The sequence below is a fragment of the Corvus cornix genome, chromosome 2 (assembly GCF_000738735.6).
Source record: "Corvus cornix cornix isolate S_Up_H32 chromosome 2, ASM73873v5, whole genome shotgun sequence".
NCBI classification, from domain to species: domain Eukaryota; kingdom Metazoa; phylum Chordata; class Aves; order Passeriformes; family Corvidae; genus Corvus; species Corvus cornix.
The window spans coordinates 87592647-87618040 of NC_046333.1; the positions used below are offsets into that span (position 1 = coordinate 87592647).

The 25394-nt window shown below is 39.8% G+C and overlaps 1 protein-coding gene across 5 annotated transcripts in view; it reads right to left on the reverse strand.

Moving 5' to 3' along the window:
* Window positions 1-25394, reverse strand: part of EPB41L4B (erythrocyte membrane protein band 4.1 like 4B) — a 169802-nt gene that overhangs the window by 100807 nt on the left and 43601 nt on the right. For all 5 annotated transcript variants that reach the window (XM_039570169.1, XM_039570171.1, XM_039570166.1 and 2 more), the window contains exons 2-6: window positions 17336-17440; window positions 6516-6558; window positions 4215-4293; window positions 851-895; window positions 12-64 (exon numbers count right to left, since the gene is read on the reverse strand). In XM_039570169.1, coding sequence (XP_039426103.1) covers window positions 12-64; window positions 851-895; window positions 4215-4293; window positions 6516-6558; window positions 17336-17440 — 325 coding nt within the window. The remainder of the gene's footprint in view (window positions 1-11; window positions 65-850; window positions 896-4214; window positions 4294-6515; window positions 6559-17335; window positions 17441-25394) is intronic.

Genomic DNA, 25394 nt, shown 5'->3' on the forward strand with positions numbered 1-25394 from the left:
AGATTGCATACCTTGGAGACACAGAGCTGCTAGTTCAACAGCAGTTTCATATGGGCATTTCAGTCTTAAAAACAAAACAAAAAACCAAACTATAAAAATCATATCTCTTGTCAGTGAATTCCTCTTGCAATAAAGCTAAAAAGCAGCCTGATACAAAAAACAAACATTAACTTCCACAAACTACTAATGCTATGAAACATCTACAATTAATTTTCACTTGTATATTATTATTTCGTAAGTTGGTACATTCTGATTAGCATTAAACATGATACACTTCACCATAAAACAAGTTTGAACTAACAGAGAAAACACTAAATCAACTAAGGAACCATTTTTACTTTAACACGGCATTGTAGAATATATGGGTTTGAGGTTTTTTGTTTCTGTAATTAAAAAAAATTAGAGCAGGTGTGAATATGGGTCAGGGTAAGACTATAAACACACAAAATATTTTTGCAGAGTCAACCTGAACACAGTGTTGCACTTCAAATTTCTCATCCTCTATTTCACCTACTATACTGAAAAAATGTGGTGAGCCCATGTTAACATTTTCCAGTCATAAAACCCAGGACAGTTTTTGCTCTCTTTAAACATTTCCATCACCTGGTCAGTCCATCAAAATCTTTCCCCATTCTATTAGTCAGTAATACAGTCACGATACACACAAAGTCCTATATGTCTGTATTCTAAAGAAAAACAAAATGCACATGGGACTGTAAATCATGCTTATAGTCTGTGCATGAACAGCATAAAGAATTAAAAAGATTAAAAAGTTACAATTTTAAATCACTGGGAGATTAACTATTATAAATTCTTTAAATTATAGCTGCAAGTGTGAAAAGGTACTTACTTCCCTGAAAGAATGTCTTGTCGGAGCTGTAATACAAACAGGTACCTGACAAATAAAAATTCAGAAAGTCAGAAGTAATTACAGTGGCATCCTTCTAGCTCCACTGGCTGGAAGAATACCCCAATTCATTGAGTAGTAACAGCAATATGAATAACTTGCTCTTGACAAAAAAAGGGGCTTTGGGATCACACAGATACACCCTGCAAGCTTCAAAGCTCCCACAGCTTTCACTAAAATCAAAGAGAAGAATGTTTTTTGTCCACTGGTTGTGCTCAGGACATTGTCGAAAGCTTTGCTGTTTAGGATGTGCTCTATCTGAGCATACACCTAAATGTTACTGACATTCCAATGTTCTCCTAAATTTGGGTATTACCTAATTCAGGCAGGAATCGAACTACAGTATCTAGAAACAAAACACAGATAAAGGCATACAGGCTTCAGAGCTGCCTCCTCAAACACAAATACAGAACATGGAAAACATCCAAATTGGGCAAAAGGAAAGGTTCATACCAAAATGTCACTTAAAAATAGCAGGAAAGTTCTGAATAAAAGAAACCCAAATTCCATAGAGCTCACACATTTATTTAATAAGCCAAGTAGGAATTTACAGCCTTCAAACTGCTGTAGTATTTTAAGCTGTTGCTTTGCTAATCTTCAATTCTAGGCATGCTTCACTGACACCACTCAGAGCTGTGCTCTGAGGCATGCACAGGTGCCACAGTCATGCAGGAACTTGTGAAGTCATAAGGACAGGAAGGCACAGGCCGACTCTGCACTGCTCTGGACACTGTGGGGTGAGGCTTGCAAAGATGAGTGAATCAAGAGAAGAAAGCATGCAGCACTCCTGAGAGCCCAGTAAACGCAAACACAAACCTCTGCTATCTTTACAAAGGATGCTAGAAAGACTGTTTTTCATCACAGAAGATATGCAGTGAACGTGGAGAAGGACAAATAGTTGGAATCAGACAGTGAAAGAAATGAAAAGGAAGATTAAGATTTCTCATGATAACACTAGAGCAGAATCAGATTTGTCCATGTTAGCTCTCTGTCACATCTCTGATTCACATACTTGAATACCTGACTTGCTAATTGAAGCTGGGTATTTGCATGCGTAGACAAAGGGTTAACAAGTATACTTCCTGTTCTTATTGACAGCCCAGATGAACTCTTCTAAATTTGCAAGAAAACTCTGGGCAGTGCTCCTGTCAGTGTCAGGTGGCTCTGGTGGGTATGGCTTACTCTCGTTCCTTTTCTGTGTGCAGGCTGACAAACACTGGCACCTCAATTGTTGCTACTCCAAATCAGCAAAATACCTTAGAAAATTCTCCACAACACACAAGTATAGACATGTTCCTCTGTCATTTTTATAACTAAACTAACTAATCAGGTCACATACAAGTGACAGAAGATGTCTTCCAAAATGCTCTGGGTTTCAACTGTGGGTTTTAAACTGAAAAAAGCCAGAGTGGGTGAAGGGTTTTGACGCTTCACAATACCGTGTTAATTACGAGAAAGCAATGTTTGTAGCTTCACTAGAAACTGAAGTTTTCTAGAAAGCAGATCTCCAGAAGGAGTTTTGAACACCCCCTTCCTGGAAAGTTCAAAGTTACTGTTAATGATGATTTTTCTTCCACTTAGAATGATTTTGAGTATATAGTTATTAATCTTCACTTTGTATTCAACACGCTACATGGAAAATATGATCCAACTAGCATAAAGATTCTTTTAAAATCCCCATAAATTATAAGAATTAAAAATTTAAGAATTATAAAATACTTAAATTCAAAATTACTTTCCCCAATCAAAAAAAAAGTGCCCCTATTTTTCTTACACAGTTTCACAGTGGTCGTCTGTCAAGCTTATAATCAAAAGAAGTTGTTCACAACACTGAGTATTTAGCCGACTAAAGTGTTTTTCTAATTAAAATAGTCTTCTGAAATGTCACCGTTCAGCAACAATTAGATCACAAGGCATCAGAGGTTAATACTTTCAGACAAAATGTCTTACTTGATCACAGCAACGATCACATAGCTCAGAAACAACCTCACTGTGACTGGGATCATATGCTTCAGAGGATTAAGCAAGAAATCTTGTGGTAGACAGTAATGCAACAATTTGACCACAGGGGAAATGTAATACTTGTCAGACATGCACCCTGATGTATGAAGACTTACATCAGTTTCCAGAAAACACATATTATTCCTACTAATTTAACTGCATTTTCTCATTAGAGATGTCCATAAATCATCCAGATTTTTGGATTCTCTTAAGATCTTATACTCAGCTACATAAGTGGCAGGGATTTCTCCAAGTTAATTATACATTGTATAGGAATATGCCCTTTTATTGAATTATCACTGCTGGACTAAATCGATAACGGATATTAAAGACCCTATGTCTACATCATAAGGTGGTGACAATTAGCTCTTTAATCTTGTCTCAGGCAGTGAGAAAAATCCATGCTTGGCACAGCAGACAGCAAATCATTTGCCTGCAGCCATAATGTAAACATCAGATGCATATGAACTACAACAATCAACCATCTCTAAACACCTTAGGCTGATTAGGAGTACACTGATTATTGCCAAGCAAATTAGAAGACACAGAAAGTGCCCTACGGTGAGAGACAGAACAAAAGAAAACATAAAATAACATTAAGATAGATGACTACTATACAAAGAAGACACAAAGTAAGCAGATACAAAAGATAAGTAAGCCCTTTCCCACAGCTGCTCCTTTCCCAGTTTGCAGAACATGCTCTGAATCACACCAAGGTGCTACGGACCCAGCAAGGTACAGGTCCACAGAAAACAGCCCAGCAGATGGAAACAAAAGACTTCCAGATATTTGTAGAGTGACTTTGTACAATGCAGGCTTTTGCTTCACAGAGAACCACGGGGAAGCAGAAGTGATTCAATCAGCTGTTAACCAAGAACTCAGGCTGGCCATTCCCACAGTTCTGTGGCCTCGGTACCATTATTAAATCACCCCCAAGTCTCAGGGCAGGAGGAACAAAGCAGGGCACTGGCATTTTAGCAGGACATAATGGAAAACACTCTGAGAGGATGGCAAGTATCAAGGGTAGGTGTCTCCCAGCTGCAGCTCTCCCCACCCAACACTGCCTTTCTTTGCCAACTTCAAAGCACCAAAACGCAGCATCTCCTACACACTAACACGCTTGGAGAGGTCCCTGAATGCTTTCTGGCAGCAAATAAAAAAGATGATGTTTCTCTGACAGTAGGAAAACACCAAAGAAGGCAGACAAAATGACCACTCATAATAAGAAAGCTCAAATCACCTGTTTACAGTATCCCCACGAGCCTCAGATGTCTTAACTACCCCATCAGGCATGCACAGTTCCTACCTGGTGAACTCTTCATGAAGGTTGTTGGGTTCTGACGAGTAGTACTTAATTCGAAAATGCAACGTGTACGGAGGTCCAACTGCACAGGCACAGATTTTAAATGGGGAAAAAGGGTTTATACTCGTTGCAGTCCTGCTAAGGCAGAACAGTCTCCACACCTCCCCACAACCCAAGAAACCCAAAATTGATTACATTTTTCAAATTCCTCAGAGAAAACATTTCATGTTTTTTAAATTTAAAAATGCATGCAATAAACCAAAAAATAGATGATTACCATACTTTATGATACTCATTAATTCAAATTTACCAAGGCAATAGTCTATTTGGCAAACAAGTTTTTGTCCAAAGAGGCGTGCCCCACAGCATGCTGTGAATGACAGTAAATTCCAGGTACACTGCCTGTTGCTGGGCCCAGGGGGACATGGAAGGAAGAGGGAAGGAGAGGGTAATACTCCTTACCAGGCGCAAACACTACTCCAAACAAAAACACCTACCACCCAACAGATCAGCTTTCGATTCAAACACATGAATGAGAAAAGGTAAGATAAATAGGGTGGAAAGTGCTAGAGAAGACTCTGGAAGACACCCCTGAAAACAGAAAGCTAACAAATTCCATGGAGTTGCAACTGTGTTTCCTAACGTCAGAAGGTGAATGCTAAATCTGACTTTCCATGTAACACAGATAATAAGAAGTTATCCAGCTACCATGAGACTGTGACCAATGCATCCTTATCTGCCTAACCCTCATCTTCTGACCAACTGCCTGCAAATGTATTAGTTGATGGAAAAATTACTTTTCCACACTTTTCTAAGGTCTTCCGTAACACCATATCAACATAGTGAACACGTGCCTATTAATGATCCTTCTACTAAATGACATGCAGCTAAAATTCAATAATCAGAGCTTTAATTCTGTCTCCATGTACAGCTCCTGTAAGTCAGGCTATAGCACCCTGGGCTCACAGTTAGGCACCACTGGTGAGGTCTGCATAGGCAAGATAATGATTTGGAGAAAAGAGCAGTGAGCAACATCCATCATGAAAGAGGAACTCTTCACAAAGCATCTGCTGAATGCAAGGTGAAGGAAAGTATCCTGTTGTGAGACAGACCTTTACAACACCCAAAAAATTGCTTCCCTCTTTTTGTCATCCCTCAGAGCCAGGATTGGCCAAATTCTTTTCAAAACAGGCCCTTCACAGATTAAAAACAGACAAAAGCATGCAACTAAACTGGCTGAAGGTATTACAGAATCACTGATTTTCCAGAAGAAAAGGACAAATCTATTTCAGAAAGTGCAGCTGCAGGTCAGTTAGTCACTAAGGTAAAGCAGTCTGTGATGTGATGAAAAGGGAGAGAAACCCAAACAGCAAAAACCTTACCCACAGCAGCTATCTTCACCATGGATTCTAGCAGGCTGACACCCACACACCATGGGGTGACACCAAACTATCCTAAAGGCCTTTGAAGAACTCCACCATTTACAAAAATCATCTAGATATTTGGGTACTTATCAAAAAGAAAGGCAAAGCACCACTGAAGCAATCAGGACCCATCTCTGTGAGCTCCTGCAAGGGGGTCAACGATTTCCTTGAGAAACACTACATTTTAATCTCACAGAAGCCATGTCTTCAGTGGCCCGTGACTGTTGCCAGCTGCAGTACTGTAACAAAACATGTTAATGCCAATGCTCTACTGTACCCAAGCCTGCAACCAGATTATCAAAAATCCAGGAGCTACTTCCCTGCCTTAGACAATTTTCATAGAAGACTCAGTGGCCCAATCCAACCCAACCCCTCCATCCAAAACTACCTTTGATGAAATAGCAGCTATTTCAAAACTACATTTGACAAAACAGCAGGTATTTCTGCTGGTTTTACTTCTAAAATAGTAATTAAAAAAAAAATTAAAAATTAATCATTACACAATGAAGTATTTTCCATTCACTCTCTGAAAAAAATCGCAGGATATCTGTTCTGGATCAGAAGCAGTAAGAGGAAGCGCGATCTGTGTCCAGGCAACCTAATTTCACAGATCAGACTGAAATTACCTGGCAACCTACTCTGCCTCAGACAAACAGCACGTGTTCAACAAGGGCTTCTGAAGGCTGGGCTACTGCTTAATAACTGCTCTTGCATTTAGACATAATATAGTCAGACAATTACCCATTAAATAAAAACTATTTCCTAAGACATATTTATTCCATTAACGGCTATATTTAAACATTCTCTATCATGTTCTAATACACGAAGTTCAAATTCTTTAGGAAGTAACAAAATAAAGAGGCAGAGACATAGTACTTACTTTTTATTTGCTTCTTAATGAATTTTGAATGGTCCAACCAGTGCTAAAAAAAGAAAATCCACACTTAAAAGCAGTTCCATTTCAAGATTTTGTTGACTCCATAAACTGATTACAATAAAATTTAACAGATAAAAATATCTTATAAGGAAATATTGTCAAATTTATTTTCTAAACGTCTGCGCATTGGCACATTAAACAACTTCCTTCTTCCACATGGGAAAGCCTGATTTATAGATTCATCAGTACTGCCAGGGAAGTCACTCTTCCAGAGAAGAAACCTCAAACTCCAAGGCCACAAAGCAGTGGTGTGTAAGGAAAGCACCCTTTTGTCCCAAACCCCTGAGTTTCAGCCTCCTTTTAACTCCTGTTTGATGGAGACCCTCCAGATCCTGTACCATCCTGCCTTCCACTGCTCCATAGCCAAGTTTTTTTCAAGGTAAGGATAGAGACTTAACCCCACTAAAAGCATTTGGGAAACACTGATATATGCCCCAACCCCTCCTTTTTAAACTAAGGCAAAAGATCTGGAATAGATGCAACAATGATGACAGAAACATATGACTCCCAGCAAAGTTTATGCACTCTCTTGTCAATATAAGTTGCATCTACAGAAAGGCAGCAATAAACACAATCTGGTATAAATTTAGCTTAAATCTTGCACAGTCTCTGCTCAATGTCCTACAGAAGGCTGCAACCTGATTTGAAGCAACTCCATGTAAATGCTTCTGTCATGAAACATGATAAAAGAGTTTTGGATTTCCTTGAAATAAATGTTTTTCTATCTTTTTATATATATATATTAAAATTATAAACTAGATACTATGAAACAAAATCTTAGGGGAAAAAAACCCTCTTCCTTCTTTCCTATTAAAGCATGAATGTTTTCAGTAAAAGGATAATCTCTCAATAACTAGTTATCATTACACCAACACCATGCTACCATGGCTAAATAAATGTGCAAAATTATTTGTTAGCTAGTAATACTGGCATTTATTTATTAAGTCTGCTCTAAACCAAGGCAAAAATTTATCACAGGTATAGATGAGTACAGATCAAAACTCTGACAACTTACAACCCTTAAGGTAAATAAATCTCACAAGAGGTAGAAAGAGAAATGGAACAATGATTCTGAAGGTGATTTTATTTGCAGGAGACTTGCAAGACTCCCTTAGGTGAGGCTGCCAAGAAATCCATTCTTATAATCTGAGAAATCTCTACCAGAATGAAAATAAAACATTACAGCAGCTCATTTAAATACATTCCTTAGACTTGCAAGTAATTTACTTTGTCTCTACTTTGCTCTCCTATGAAAAATTACATCTTTGTGAAATCTCAAATCTTTCATAAGGAAAAAAATAACATTGAAACTTTGCCTTTTTTTTAAACTGAAATTATACAAGTCTGCTACTTTCACAGCTCCAGGGCAGATGAATTTTTTATTCTTCCAATACCTAGCTACGAAAATGTCTTTCTGTTCAGTATTTATTTTGGATAAAGAAACACCACTCAAAGACAAATATAATGAATCCATTAAAAGAAAAGTTTATCCTCATGTAAAAAACATCTATAATACATGACCGAAACTTCTGTTAATACCATGTTCTGGAACAAGCACTGCACAACATGAACTATAATAATTCCCAATGAAAAAGCAGCTGATAGTCCCTTTCTTGGCATGTGGTCTTTAAGATACATTAAAGCTCAAATAAGCACAAGTTTCAAACTGATTATTTGCAAGTGCAAATACTTCAAATAATGGTTAAAAAAATACCTAACAAGACAAGGAACTGTTTGTGCAGGCCATTAAATGACACTACAGCTTAGACCGGAAACTATCATCACTCTCTGTCCCTATGCGGGAAGAGGCAGACTGCTCCAGGAGATAAAGCACAGCAAGCATTAAAGTCACCCCCCCTCAGAAGCAACAGTGAGCTGCTGTTTTACCCCCACCCCATACTGCACATCATGTGTGTGATGTGCCACCACATGGATCATAAACACAAATACAAAGGTAGGGCATGGACAGACAGTATTATTGGCCCAGAGCTCCCAGGCCTGGAAGTTTTCATGCAGATTTATGAACCAAACCAATTTAGAAGTCAGATATTTTGTGCAATTTCTGTGAAAATCAGGCTGAATTTTAACACTTCTTTGCCTCAGATAATGTCAGAGGGCTTCTTCACACTGTGTACCACACCAGCTTTCCAAATGTCCCTCTGAGCTGAAAAAAACCATAGCATTCTAGCTAAAGCCCAAAATAGGTTTGGGCTTGGCTACATACTGCTTGCTGACTCAGTTAGAGGGAAGTGAAAGCAATGAATTCTGAAGTCTCACTAGGCAGCTGAATAAAACCAGAGGAGCCTTGCTCTCTCAGCACCTAAGACTGTAGCTCTGCCTATCTTGTGTTCCAGGCAAACAACTGTACATCATTTCAGGATCTGGACTCACCAGAGAAACTTAGCTACGGATCTCACAGTGTAGGACCAAGACTGACCACACTCATTTCAACCACACACCACCATAATCCCCGTCTCCTGTTTGGACTCGGAAGTATCAGTGCAGAAAAAGGAAGAGGAAAGGGATTAATTGCTTTAGGACTGTTATGATAGGAAGACAGTGACTAAGCTACTTTACCCATAGTAAGGGAAGAAAAACCTGATCAAACTGGGAAGAAAAACCTGATCAAACTGCAGGTAACGAGGATTCTACGATTATACTAGAACAGAACAAGTAGTTCAGTTGGAAGAGATCTACAATGACCATCTGATCCCACTGCCTGATCATTTCATGTTATTAAAGGCACTGCACAAACATCTCTTAAACACTGACAGGCTTGGGATATCAATCACCTCTCCAGGAAGTCTGTTCCAGTGTTTGACAACCTTCTTGGTAAAGAAATGCTTCCTGATGTCCAGTCTGAACTTCCCCTGATGCAGCTTTGAACCATTCCCATGCATCCTTTCATTGGGTACCACAGAGGAAAGCTCAGCACCTCCCTCTCCACTTCCCACCATCAGCTGTAGAGACCACTGTGGTCCCTCCTTTAATTCTGTCAGGTAAACTGGAAGGTCAAATGCTGGATTAACTTCCATTTATTCCTCTTTTATCTCAGTAAAATTTCTTTGCTCTACCAAATGAATAATGGTTCCTATGGTATTAACCGACATAACACAGTAGCCATTGACTGGGATTCATTAAAAAAATGGGACTGGGACACCATTAAAAAAAAAATTTCTTAAAATACTGGAAGCATGTATTTATCTCAGCATGGTCTCCTGCTGATCACTCACTTTACTGACCTGAAGAGGTAAAAATAAGTACCTCAACATTTCCTAATGGTAGCAGCCAATATTTTCTCAAAATAGATACATAGCATAGGAAAGATAGATATTTGTGTTGAGATACAGCAGATAAACTGCAGCTGCTAAGGCAGTCAGCTTATAAGGACCACGTGACTGCCAAATGAAGACTGAAAGGAGGATTACCACAGGCTGGCACAATCCCATCACACACCTGAGCTTTGCAAATTCCACTGCCTCTCTACTTGCTTCCTAAAAGAAAGAAAATTCCTTGTCTTGATTTATACAGCCCTCAAAGGTGACCTGAAAAGGAAAAAAATTGCATTGGACCCTTTTTGGTTTGCTTTCTTTGCTAGTTTAAAATGCATGGAGAACGTCTTGAATAGACTGTTCTCCCTTATGCTTATTTACATATTTAGCTATCAGTAAGAGGAAGCCCATTTTTACTGGAAGTTTTATTTGCTCTCTGAAAAATATTGGTTTAATGCTTTCTCAAGCTGTACTTGAAGGTACAAGAGGGAGACTCATGCTCAATGATCAAGTTCAGAAAAGAAGGTGTGCTAGACAAAAGCTGGCACCTTTAAAACCAAAAGTCAATTATCCCTTCAACTGTGTTCTTGCTTTCTGGTTTCCCAGGCAGCTGAATCCTACCAAGCTGCCTGCCATTACTCACATGACCTTCTAAAGCAGACAGGTTAAAAATGTATGTATGTATCACATGGAGGAAGGAATCACCAAAAAACCAAGCCAATAAAAACTCTACCCACCAAACCACAGTTTGGGGATTTCTCTACATTTACAGATTTAAAAGGGAGCAAAGGAGCAAAAGCCCTCTTTTCTTTTGCAGGTCATCTTTCAACATTATGATGTTGGTAACAGAAAACCAAATGAGAACCAGGGTCATGTAGAAACTCAGGGAGTACACAAACATATACTTAGAAACAGGATGCTCTCCCAAGAGTTCACAACTGAAAGCAAGGAGCTACTGTTTCTCATGTTTCTCTGATCCCTCCTAGGAAGTTATGCTCCTCTTGAAAATGAAGGCTCACCTGACCGTTGACTTCAGCTGCCCACTGAAAGGCTGTAGAGAAGATGAAGACCTACACTTCCCAGAGGTATTACACGACAGAAGGATGAGTGGCCCCAGACTTGGGAGAAATCCCAGCCAGACAAAGAGACTGTCACCCTGAGACTGCTCAGACAAAGCACAGGTGCCCAAAAGGACTGTGGAGCCACCATCCTTGAGGGTATCAAACATGACTGAACAAAGCCCCAAGAAACCAGATACAACTGAAGCTGCTATGAGGAGCTTGGATATACACACTCCCTTCAACAGAGAATATTTGCAGGCATCTTTCAGGATGCTGCTCTACAATCTCACCTACCCAACTTGAAAGAAAAAAAAAAAAAGGAATGTGCCTTCTACTCAAACAGCATTCACATTGTAAGACCAAAATGGGATTAGTGAGATGGACAGTTTGCATTTGGGCTCAGATGAGACCAACTTCTCACAAACTACTGGCAGGATCTTACTACAGGAGTTTCAGTCTGAGTAGGTCAATTTTGGTTTAGACCCTCCTCAGATACTGCTGTCAGCATCTTGTTGAACAGGGGCCAGGCAGAGGGGTACAGTAACACATCAACACCGCTGGAGGTGCGAGGACCAACCTGATCCAGGTACCAAGTTTTATCAGTTTTCTGAGTTGTCTCTGGCCTGAACAAGTCTGACCAGTTGCCCTCCAGCAGTCCCCTTCCACTGACACCATTCTGCAGTCTCCATGCCAAGTTCTCTCTGGCCCTGTGAAGGGCTGCCACCTTCTTTAAGTCAGATACAGTGAGACAGTGCAAGCAATGCAGGGTGCAAGCAATGCAAGCAATGCTGCCCAGCAGCAGAAGGGCAGATGGAGCTGTGATAGGAAAGCTCTAGACTGTGATCTTGGGAAGAACAAGACCACGAATGCTAACTCCAGAACCCTGAGGGCATTGATAAGCCTTAATGGCTCTTTACCAGCCCTGTGTGAGACCTCCAACCACATATTGTGTGGCATTCATGGACGTCTGGCCTGTCCCAGTCTGAGTCAGCACAGAGCCATCTCAGAAGCATCCTGATAAATGATGTAGTTTAATTGCAGACCAGATAAACTAACCAAGAATAATGGAGAGATAGATGGACATCCTTCAAGACCATTAGCCTATCCTAATTCATATACATGTGATAAACACAGGATATTTTGCTTCACAGACCTGATGTGACAGAAGTAAACCACAGAATTATATAAAAATTACATGAAAAAATTTGCCTTGACCAGTATGTTTCTCATTAGATTTACTTTACAGACAATGAAAGCTGATACCACTCCAGATCAGTTCTAGCAATTAAAAGCAAGTTACTTTTAATTTTGATGCCTGTGTCCAAACATTAAAAATAAACTGAAGAGACTTGTAACAAGTAAGCAACAAACCTGACTAAATCTGTGGAAGAAAACTGAGAAACCGCTTCATCTTATGTTCCAACCACACACAAAGACAAAAGAAACCAGCACAAACTGCTTGCTGTCCTGGAGAGAATTCTTTACACTCAGGAGAGAGGTGCAGAAGCATCACAACCACCTGCCCTGTATGGCCGCTTCTCAAGTCTGTGTCAGAAAAACGTCCTCGTGAAACAGTAAGTGCTACTGGAAGGCTAAAGACTGGAATTTGTTAGTGTTTTGGAGTCTTCCACCAGGTGTTCACAGACTGCAATACAGCCTTGGACAGCCACAGCTGAAGTGTTCCACATTCATCAGGTGCTCTGCATCGCTGTGGAGTCAGCCACACTGCCTTTGTCCAGTTACTGAACTTGGCATTCCCATCACTGCTGCTATTAGAAACTGAAGCATTGAGTGCTACGGGATGTTCTACAGCTTTTGGGACCCTCCATGACTGGTATTTTTTACTCTTGGCCATAATGCACAGACACATATCCTGCAACAAGCACAGACCCAAAGTGCTCATCATCCAGAGGAACAAGAGAGATTCAGGGAGGGGAAACTGAGTCACAGAGGAATTTCACAGCTTATTAGTGGGGAAAATAGTATGTTTCTAACAGTAGCAGAAAAGGAAGCACTTGGCACTATCAAAATATTTACCAGTCTCCCTTCTTCCCCACATCCAGCATATTGAACAATAAGGCCTGTCCCTAATTTCTTCTGCTAAATGAACACTTGTAAAAGTATTAAGAAGTACAAAAGGAAAAAGACTCCCCGATATCACACTATGATGCTAATTGACTGGTTTGAACTGCTCATTTTTCCACATCCCTCACATCTCAAGAAGTCACAGCAGTAATATCAAAAGCAGCAGTTGAAAAAACCCGACCAATGAGCTCTTAAAAAGAAAATTCAGATAGACAGAGCAGAGGCAGTCATAAAGCACCAAGGCCCTACAAGTCCCTGACCCAATACCTGCTGAAACATCCAGGAGCCTACTTCTCAATGTGTAGAGGAAACAAAGGCACTCATATTATTCTTTGTTGTTCAGCTTGCTTCCTACACGCAGCACTGCTGAAATCCTTTGTTGTGAGACATACAGGATCCTGCCCTTCCCAGAAAAACATGGTCAGAAGGCTGCCTTTCATAGAGGTGAGGATCTCAGTGTCAGAATCAGTGCATCCCGATACACTGCTGCTGGCTAGGCCCACCCTGGGCAACATGGTTCTGGCCATGTTTTTTCCCTCCTGTTTCTGTACTTGGAGCAACTGCTTTCATGAAAGCCTATTTCACCTCTACACAATCTTCTCCATCTCCTCTCTCCACTGTCTTCTCACCTCTTGCATCAAAATCCAGTTTAGAAACTGGTCAATACTGAGAAGTTCAGATGAAAACATGGTTTACCAGGACAACTCACTGCAGGTTGGTCCTGGCACTCATCTGCCCAGGGAACCCTGGTCCCCACCACAGCCATGGGCACCTGCAGGAGGGCACAGGGTGTCCTCACACATCAGTCACACACTGTAAATCCAGTGCTTCCCCACGTGCCAGATACACTGGGTGCAATCACCCTCAAAAGGCTCAACTGGCTGCACAGCACAGCTGGGAAAGGCTGTTCCATACGGACCTTCTTTAAGCTAAGGGGTCTCTGTGACAGTAGAGATGAGACATAAAGGACGTAAACCACTTAGAGGATCACTAAAAGACACACGTGTGAGAAAAGGGGCATTTTAATTCTTTTGCTTCCACACATTCCCAGGGATGACAGCAACTCATTTGCACAAACTAAAAAGAAAAAAAAGGATTTCAAAGATTTATCTTAAAAATTCTTCCCCCTCAATTACTCTGTAATTGTTCTTGTGAACAGAAACAAGATCATGATGGAAGCAAGCAAATTCCAAGCTAATAAACATGGGAAATCCTTCAGTTATGAATTCCTGTAAAACACAGAGCGGCTGTGAGGTTATCCATGTTTTGGTATCACAGGACAGAAAAATGGAACAAAGAATGCAAACATAGAAATGGAGATGTCTATATCTTGAGAGACCCTGTAAAACAGAGCTCACAAGGAGCTATTACCCACAGAAACCCTTTTTCTTAAGATGATTTGGAATAAGAGACAAAGAAAGGACACTCCTGGACAGAAAATGAATAAACATTAGCTACCAATGGCCAAAAATAAATGTCAAGTACCCAAACCAACCATAGAATTCATTGCACGCTACCACTTTCTACAAAGATCAATTAAATATTTCCTCATGGCAAGTGAATTTCAGTAGTATGGTCTCCCAAGATTTTATTATTGCTATTCCCAACCTCAGCTAAAGCTTTCAAGGCCTCCTGCTTTGCTAGAAAACATACACTGTAGTAAAAGTAACTAAAAACCCAATAAGCTTTACATTTTCTCTAAACCACTGCAGAGACCTGCTACATCAGAGTGACACTCTTCATTCATCCCAAGCACTACATCTCTGTTGAAGTTCTGTAACAGCTGAATAAGAAATTATTTTCTTGTATTAGAGTATTTCTACTTCTAGACTGAATAGCAAGTAATTAAAATATAACAGTACACTAGGATTTGCTTTAGAATAAACTATTAAATGATTATCTACATCCTCCTATCCTTCTGCATCCTTCTACATTCTTCTGATGGATGTCTTCAAAGAGCACAAGATACAAACTAATGCAGAGTTCACTGAACAGGCACTACAGGATTTTCTGCATTACTGCTGACATCTTGCTTTTCACATCTTTATGTTTGGGGTTTTTTTTTGTATTAAAAATAAGCTGTTCAAACAATTAAAGTTTTTTCTCTTTCAAAGCAGATAAGCTCTAATAGTGATTTTGTTTTCCAAATCACAGCTATCAACACTGCTTGTAACTGGCAAAGTTACAGGACTGCAGGAAACAGTGCACTCAAAAGCTGCTGGCCTTGGCACACACAGAAGCAATCTCCACTATTCAAAGACTATTTTGTGCTCTCTTATTTATAATGGTGCCTTTAAAGTTGTTCAGCCCTTAACAATACATACTAAAGACAAAGGCTTAGAGCCTCAAGGGGTTTACACAACTTTAATCTCCAGTCCCCAACTTGCCATTGTGCAGCTGGGGCTGGCACTAAGCAGAAGCCCATGGAGGCTGTGCATTAATTGCTGTGCAAGCGAAAAGAGCAGGCCACAAGTTCAAAACTGATGAAGGAAGGCTGTTAAAGAATGGAATCTTTTGGCACAGGGTGCTGGGCAAGATAAAGGCTTGTGCCTTGAAATTCTCTGAGCTCTACTCGCTGCCCAGCTTGAGCCAGACCAAAAAAAAAAAAGAGCCAAGTAAGAGCTTTTGGCCTTGCACTTCAGTGAAGGTAAAGAACTCTGCTTTCAACACTTCTCTTAATTCAGGAAATTACAAGCCTACCACCAAAGCTCTGCAACCAGAGTTGGCTTATTTTAGTCCCCCCAACAGCTGTTCACAGCCCTTTATCCCTCTTCTAATTGTAGATGCATCATGTACTTCCCTCCTTGATACAGAGCAAAGAAATAGCACACAAACAAAGCCAAAACACTTGCATGTATAGGCACATTTTACCCTGAACACCAGTGAGAGAGCTACACAGAAGACATGGCTGCTCACATCTGCTTCATCTTTCTTACCAGTCAAAAAAGCCCTTCAGTTTTGCAAACATTAAAGAAAATGAGTCTTGGCTTCTGATCTGCCCTCTTTCTTGCTAAGAAAGGATATTTTGCTCTCCCTTTCTGCTTCCCTTCTTTCAAAACATTATGGAATTCCTTGCTAAGTAAATATTCCTAGCTATCAAATTCCCAGTTGGATGATTTGACAATCAGCGACAATATAATTTGTTCTTCCCATTACGAGCAGGCTCTGTTCTATTAACTGTGTCCTTATAATCAGGTCCATCATAAAAGTACACACAATTTATGTAATAGAAATTTTATCAGGAATACACACTAAACTTCCTCAAAACTCCAAACCCCTTATGGACATACTTAGTTCAAAACATCAGTTTCTAGTGACACTAACTTAAATTAACTTAGACATCAGGATAATGTTTAAACAGATTAATACCACTTCTCCCCAAACCCACAGATTCCCTGCTTCCAATATCAAGTCATTATAATTCCTGGATAGGTTATCAAGTTATTATAATTCCTGTTTGTTGTTTAAAGTCACTGGTAAAACACAGATGATAAAGCAGCTGCTAGAACACTGATCCATCCTTTGACCTAAGCTTGTTAGAGAATAAAGCTGAGAATTCTGGGATGGTAAAGTTAGAACCTACACTTCCAAGATGTCAGTACTGTAGCTACATTTTCCCATTAGTTTATTATATTATCCCAGAGAAGACATCTTCTGTTGCATCATGGAAAAAACATTTACATATTGACCAGAGAGCACTAAAAGAAACACTTATTTTCCAAGTCTGCATATTCTCTATCCACAGTGCAGGTTTTTGCCAAACTGCCTGTTCACAGAGAGTGAACAGACAAAAGATTAAATATATGGCAATACAGTGTAACCACAGTGTTGTAGTCTTTTAACCCTATCCTATCAATATATCTATTTGGATCTGTAAATATGGGGGGTTTTTAAAATTAATTTATTTTACCTGTAGATACTGGAGGTCCTTATACAGAGAAAAGGAGAATTTTAGCTAAAACCTTTTGCTATTGCAAATGAACCTAAATCTACAAAGCAACATAATCTGTGCATGGAACAGCAGAGAGAGAAGAGCTACAAGAAAACCTTGCTTGAAAAACGTTTTGAATACCATGAGCCTACCAACCAGAAAGCACATTTTTCTTTACCCACATGCATTTCTTCTTTACTCGTGTGCAACCAAGTCACGTGCATGTCATATAAAATGACACAGGACTCATTCAAAGGATGTAGCTTTATGTGCAAGAACCAAACATGGCATCACTCGTTTCAGCAGTACATCCCCCAATGATGACATCTCTCCATTGGACTGCACCAGCAATACATTTATAATAGGCAACACAAACTACTGCAAAACATAAAAATTAACTGAAGTTATACTTACTGTAATTTGGGAAGCATCCATGAATTGTAGGCCAAAGTAATCTGTTTCTACAAGGTCCAAATGATACACAATCTGGTCAAACAACTCCTGCCCCTTTGCATTTTTCTGTAACAGAAAAGAAAATGTTTTTTGGTTTGGTTTTTTTTTAGCTGGTCAACACGAGTTTGTTTGGGTGTGTTTCTTTTCAAGTTCAAAAGTGTGAGAAGAGATACACAAAGGAAAATAATATTGAAATAGCAATTCTATTTATTCTGAAGAATTGCATGACATTTCTTTTTATTTTCCTCAGGAAATATAGCATGACATGCTGTTCTTGTCTGCAGCTATTCCAACAAGATCAGATTTCACTCTCAAAGAAGACTTTCAAAGTTCATCATAACTAAAAATGTACAAGAGAAAAGAAAGGCTTATGTCCTACAAGTGTCCTAACTCACTTTATTTTAGCCATTATTTTATACCCCAGGAAGTCAGATTTCTCCAGGAAAAGCTTGCTTTATACTCTGCCTGAAATCTGCTGGCTATCAACAGCAGCTGCAGTCATGCAGGGCCATACCACCACTGAAGCTGCAAAATAAATTCTGGACAGCCTGAATACTTGAAGAGCACTGTGAAGAAAATTAATGGGATTTTATAAGAATCTTTCATTTACATTACCAATTGCCATCATATTTATGGCTTTTAAATGAAGAAACAAAAAAGGGCCAAAAAAGCTGTCATTCTTACTTGGCATGCCATCTGAAACATGCGGGCATGGAAATAAAACTAACAAATAAACCCCCGATTATTGACTACAGGTACGTGTAGAAAACTTAGCAGGTCTTAAAGGTAGGCTGCACTGGCCTGGGTACTCGTTTTGAGGTTAAGAAAAGGATTTAGATACACATTCTTCAACGCTAGAAAACCAAAGTTTGAAGATTATAGGTGGGTAGAAGGAAAAGGCAATAACAAACCAACTTTTCATGCAAATCCTGTTGAGTTACTTGGAGAAGAAAGCTTTCAAATTCTTGAGCAAAAACACCCCTTGGCCAAAAATACATGAGATGACCATAAATCTGAGTAAGAGAGTGAAACTACAGCTACACTTTATACAGTGAAGTACTGATCAGGATCCATTTTTGTGACTGTTGTCCCTCCTATACTTTTAAGGATTTTTTTTTTTTAATTTTTATTTTTAAACCTAACATATTAGGCATTTCCACTTCACCCCAAAATGCAGCAAAATTGACAGAGTTAAGCATTCAGTTCCTTTAGTCTGGCCTTCTACACAAAGGCAGCATCAATCATAACATGCAGAGCTCCTGTTCAGGGTTCTAAGCTGTCCAAAATCAGTCTTCAGCAACAGACAAGATGACGAGTTACAGCTCTGTTTTTCCAAGAAGGTCAAGAAAGTTCAGGTATAGGTAGCAAATTTTATTTAAATTGTATTTTTTGGGTTTTTTTAACTTACAAAACAGAAGCACAGAAATTGAATCATATCAAATTTCAAGAGCAACAGAAGGACTTCCATTGAAACAAACTGCATAAAAGCTTAATAACAACATTAAATTATCATTGTAAGATACTGTCTCCTTTTTTTCAGGGGGGCAAGAGGTGGATAATAGACATTCTTAACCAAAGTTCAACGTTCTTTTAAAAGCAGATGAGAGTACAATGGCTTCTTAAAACAGTACACTGCTAAGAAATCATCTTTACTTGTACAGTAATTGTTATAAACTGAACAAAAAGTATCCAGAACATATTTTTTAATACGGAGTAAAATCAGCACTTGTTAAAAGAAGTCAAACCAAAGCACAACAAAATTTAAACAGATTCTGCTTAAATGAGGGAGGAGAAAACCCCTCAAAAGCAATAAAAAGAGAAACAGCAGAACATGAAATATTCACCAATGTAGGAAAAAATGCACTTTATGCCCTACTCTGCTCATGGTTGCTTGCTGTATAGCATTAACTACCAGTATATGTTTACCTTCCACTGCCACACATCCAATAGAAACCAGAGAGAGCACACTCCACCTTCTGTACCCAAACAGTAGTTAATGTTTAACATGTGTTACATGGAGAATAGCTCTGCACTGCACGGCTAGACCATAAAATGCGGCATTACATACACAGCTTACAGGAGATTGTAGCATTTAACTTGTCACTAAATGAGCTTTCCCAGCAACTCGTACCACTTAGATGATAAAGCTGCTGCAGCCAACAAACTGCTGACAAAAAACTGTCTTTGAGATGTTGCACTACAGGGGGAGATAAAAGCAACTAATTCCTTTCCTCTAGTAACAGTAAAGGATGACCTGTTCTTTATTCAGCCTCACCACTGACTGACAATCCAGGGGGTCAGACTGTGGACTCCTAAATTAATGTGCACTGAATGAAATGGGTGGAACAGGCAAAATAGAAGGCTTTTTCCTTAGGCATTACATATCCACGATAGTGGTCTCTAAAGCAAAAAATGTCTGTATTACAATAAACTTTTAATTTTCACTGTCTTTTTCTTCTCCCCTCCTTCCAGACAAAACAGTAGCTAAAAATAAGTTTCCCCTTTCAAAATCTGGTACCACATAAAGACAAGAGAATGATTTTGTACAATAAAATTTTTATAGTAGATCTAATAATCTGGACTTTAATAAATCACACTCTCTCTACAGACCTTTGACTTGTGCTTATACATACAGCTAAAAAGCCCAAACCATAAACTAAAAATATTTTACAGTCATACCTTGCTAGACAGATGGTTCAGAACTATCAGATGTGAATGGCCTGCATAACTTACATCTCACAAAATGAAGTACATGGCAACAAACAGTATGCATATACTATTATACAGAGTTACTATTTTGTTGGTATGGAAGTTACTGTAATTGGGAACAGTGATGTAAGAAAGTTGCAAAACCTTGTTTTGGCTTGGTTTTTTGGATTGTTTTTGTTGGGGCTTTTTTGTCCTTGCTTTTTGTTTGGTAGGGTTTTCTTTTTGGTTTGTGAGTTTTTGTTTGTTTGGGGGCTTTTTTGTTTTGTTTTGAAACAACAATTACAGCACTGCCAGTTTCTGGTGGAGTGTTCCTTGGAGCTCAGGAGAACTTGTGTGAGCACCATGAAACCTCACAGGCAAGCACTGGGAGGGTGGGTATGAAATGCTCAGCTTACAAATGAAACTACAGCTGCAACCTAAGGTAAAACTGAATTAGCATGAGGCAGGCACTTGATGAAGCACAAAGACTGAATTATGCCTGCAGACTGGGAACCTCCCTGATAATGAGCAATCACTGAGAGAAAGGCAAAAAAAAAAAAAAAAAAAGGTGTTTCTCATGTCAGTCATCCCTGTTCCACCTAACAATTACTCGAGTTTTGTCCACTCTGTTTCATGAAAGCCCATCTCAAATAAACCCCCATATCATCTTCCTTGGGATCATGAATCACAGAGGGAATTCTTATGTTAAATGAGGACTCACTGCAAATCCTACAAGGACTCCAATAGGGATGGGTATGAAGCACCTTGCACAGCCACAGTGACAACTGCATGGCCCACATTTCAAGTAAGCTACATTTTTGGCTGCTAGAGAGTTTCCAGTCTCAGGGAATCTATGGAAATTCTTGTCAGCTAAAACATGACAAAACAAAGATTAGCTTCTCTAATTAGAAACTATTCCAGACTTGACATGGAAATAGGCAAGAGGTTTTAACGTGCTTCTGGTTGACATGAAGGAAAGAGAAAATTTATCAGCCAGGGACATTTTACACCAGCTGGCCCTGTCTAAACAAGCTGATTAGTGTTGATTTTAGCTGTTCCAGAGCTCTTTAAAAGGTTTTTGCCAAAGGGCATGAAAAGTGGACATACAAGCCAGAAAAGTCTAATTTTAGTTCAGATACAGTGCAAGGATGCCATTGATCACTCTCAGAGCACATACAAGCAAAGCTGGAGAGCTTCTGCCCACACCTTCCCCAAACTCAAGTGCAGTTACTTGAACCCAAGCGGAGAGGGTGAAAATTTTGAGTCATATTAGAGAGCTCAGACTACAGGGCTACAAACAAACTATTAACTGATTTCAGAGATGGTTGAAGCACTGCTTGGGAAAACAACCTGTCAAATAGGCCAAGAGGTACATGAAATAGTCTGCAAACTGACAAAATGACAACCAAAATGAAGGAAAATAAACTATTGCCAAGAGAAAAGTCAAAGCCAATTAACTTTCCAATCAAAGCTGGTGCATCCCAAGCTGAATAGTGAGTAGCAACAGCAATGAGTAGGTAGGGCAGACTTAGTTTCTGTTTTGAAAGAAAGCACAAGATTATGTATTCTGCAAGATGTTAAATACTTTTGCAGAGTGGGCTGGTACGGTCTCATGGTCACTGACTCCAGGTCTGAGCTTCTAGTAAATTGTTAAAGGCACATTTGTAGCTAGCAAGTTCCACCTCCACAGGCCTGATACTGCCCTGCTCTGATGGCACCAGCATTTCCCCTCCTTGGCACCTCCTGAAAACAGAGTAGCTCAGTATGTTCTGCTCAGTCCTCTTACATCTGAACTGTTATTAACTCAATTACAAAGCCTACAGCTCATTTTCAAACCTCAGGCTTTATCTGTTGGCCATACTGCTTAGCAGTGAGAATTCGCTTTGCCTTTTAACAGTCACTGGCAGTGCTATCTCCCAGTGTTTCAGGCTAAACATGCATAAAAGCCATCTGTGCTTCTAATTAGCCTTGACTCCTGGTGCTCAGTTATCATCTGTCCTTTAACTTGCTTTCTTCTGGATAGTCAAGCCCTCAGTTGCTCAAACACACTCAGATGTACTGAAAGCAAGCAGTACTTCCATAGTTTTAAGCACAAAAATGCGACTCTTCTGCATTCTTATAAATCAAGGGTATCTAACAGCTTCAACCAAAGACTTATTGGAGGCCATGGCTGGGCTTGCAGAAGCTGCCCTGAAAACCACGTTATCCATGCCAGCACTGCTGCTGTAGGTAGTATTGTCAAAGTCAGCCGCTTGTTTTGAAATTCCAGTTTGCACACTGCCTTCCAGAGAGGACACTCTGGCAGAGGGCATGCTGCAAACTAGCCATGACCTTGGTGCCTGTCCCACCCTCCCCTCCAGGGGCCTAATGAGCAGATTCCTAAGAGTGGGGAAAGAGTTGCATTTTTTGTGCTTGAAATTATGCAAATACTACTTTCTTTTCATAAAATCAGTGTTAATTGAAGAAAAGCAAGCTATTTCTTAACACGTCACACTTCCATGAGGCTGGCTAACTTGCTCAAGCTACAAATGAAGATGTCAGGTTATTTTCTTACCAGCCAACCACTGACTTAAATTTTCAGTTCTGTCTACAAGCTCACTTGAAAATGTGACACTGTTCAAATAGCCATTAAACCTGTCACCTTGTCATGGCAATAACACCAGTACTGCTTCAGAGCCTGCTACTGCATGTAAATGATGTTTAAATGTAGTACAGACCATAGAAACAAGCAGCATTGCTGAACGTGCCCAGAAAAAAATGCAAGTGATGACGCATGTGAACTTTTATATGAAGAAGAACAAAATTCATTTTGAATTTTGAGAAATTAGCTGAAGACAAGAGCCAAAATTCCCTTAAGTTCCCCCTGCAAAAAAACTCAAAGCAACAAAAAATGCCAAATGCATACACACATCGCCAAGCCGTCAGCCGTTCATCAGAAGACAAAAAGATCCCATGAACCTTATTCATGGGTATTTACTTATTATAACCTTGAAGGAACAAACATTTTGCTCCCAGTCATTTCTGTCAAGGCCCCAAACTAAAATTGCTATTTCCTGAGCAGAAGTGGCTTATAAGCAAAGTTAAAGAACCCCTCAAAAAATGACAAAACACCAAAGCAAAAAAATCCCAAAACTCCCACAAATAATAAACCACACCAACAAACCAAGCTGCTTCCTTCAAATTACTCTCAAAGCCTATGATAAAAGTCTCAAAAACTAGGACTCTTACAAGTCACATCCCATCAAGGGGATAGAGGGAAACTCAGATAAGCACACAACCACTTAAGAATATTCTCTCTGTGGGCAGATTGGCTGACAGTGCAACCAAGCTGGGTTCCTGCACCCAGATGCCAATGAGAATTTGTAGACAGTCACTAAGAAAAAGAAAATCCCCAAAGAGGGGGTATAGTAAATCTCACTATTGCTGCACAGCAGCATTTCTCAACAGCAGGCAGACTTTCATCTCTGCACTAGCTACTGGCAAGAAGAATCAGTGTTCACTGGAAGAGAAGCCTGAGCAAGAACAAATAAATAGATCACCACATTTTATATGTACCAAGTCTCTACATAAACCCAAATGGCACTGGACCTCTAGTCAGATCACAGTACATTTACCATGAGAGCGTGACACTGGCCAAGTCTCTTGCATCAGCTTATGCTTTCTACGTGTTATATAAGGGCAGTCAGTTGTCAATAAAAAATAAAACAACAAAAAAAAATTAAAATGGCCCAATAACAAAAAAGTAACAATAAAAACAAATAAAGCAAACAAAACCAAGAAACCCAAACCATGAAGAACTAAGGGAGGGGAAGAATAATATGCCATTTTCAAGCTCTGCAATAGGAATGAAGAAAAGATTTTTCATTATTCATAAAGTACAAACTCATTAAGATGAATCAAAGATTGAATTGGCAGCACAGCATTAGAGAGAATATACAGAAAATAGAGCAGAGAGGGAATTACCTTAGATGCAAACAATCCTTTCTAAAGAGTCCAAACCTATGCCAAGAAACGCACTGGAGAGATTCCTATGTACAGTAACACAAACATAAAACGGATCCAGGAAAGTCAGGTGAGATTTGAAGGGTGAGTACAGGGTTTCCTTTGCCTTTACCACTTCACACATCCCTGCTTCCAGCCACTTCCTTCCCCACCTCTCAATCACATTCTCTCTCTTCCTCAAGTGGACAAGTACAAGTGAACAAAATTTATAAAATGATCTGAACAACGCTAACTTTTTCTGAAAGCTGGTTTTGCACAGTTGTTTCCAAAACAGGCGCTTTCACTACCTGAGTTTTAGAGTACAGCCCTTCAAAAACTGATTATAGTAGCCTACCCAGAGACTCAGAAGTCTGGTTTGCTGCTGAAAAAAGGAGCAAGAAACTACTGTGTCTCAAAACGTATGTTAGCTGTAAGGGATAATTTCACCACTTGCTTAGTCTTTTCAGAGAAGATGGGGCTGTCCCAGGCTGGACACAGCTGGTTTCAGCCATCTCCACAGCAGACCCATGGACCACTGGTGGTGGAGGGTAGGAAGCGGGTACAGAAGTCAGGAGTGAAGGAGTGGATTTGAGTTGGGTAAAGAGTCACCTTTATCTTGACCCATGAGCCTTTTTGATCCATTTTTTCTCCACATCGTCTTTCCCCATCCTGCAGACTGAATGAGAGGGCTGGGAAGGAGCCTGGCTGATGGCTAAGGCTAACCCACTGCAGTGGGGAAACCCTTATGCAGGGCAATTTCACATTTCCATCAGTCATCTGAAGGGCATGCTGTCTTTGCAAAGCCTTTAATCTCTCCAAAAGTCACACGAAGGGCAGGCAGGTACTACCATGGTGGGTGCCCTATATGTGCAATTACTATTGTCAACATTATTAGCAGCAGTGACATTTTTATTTTATTAGACTCAGATGAAGGAGGGGTTCTGCTCATTGTCCCTATCACCTACATGTACTACTGGCAACACAGACCTCTTCCCTGGAGAAAAGCACTGTCAGCACTTCTAAATGGGATCCTCAGGCAACAGATAAAAGCTACCATCAGCCACAGAACAAAGCAGTAAAAAAAATAAAATTAAAAAAAAAATCCTTACTTGTAACATTATGTTCTGGAAGTCTGTCTGGACTCCTGTTATTTTAGGCACAGACAGGTTACCCCACCACAATTATACCCTCAGAGGCACAATAAAAAAAAAGGGTTATTTGTATGTAAAGATTCTTTTTCACCCCTAGAATGCCAGCTCCCTCTCCTGACCCACTTGAAATATTACATGCCCCTCAGGTTCAAACACAAAGCCGAGGAAACACGAAGTAGCTAGGATGAGGAGAACAAAAC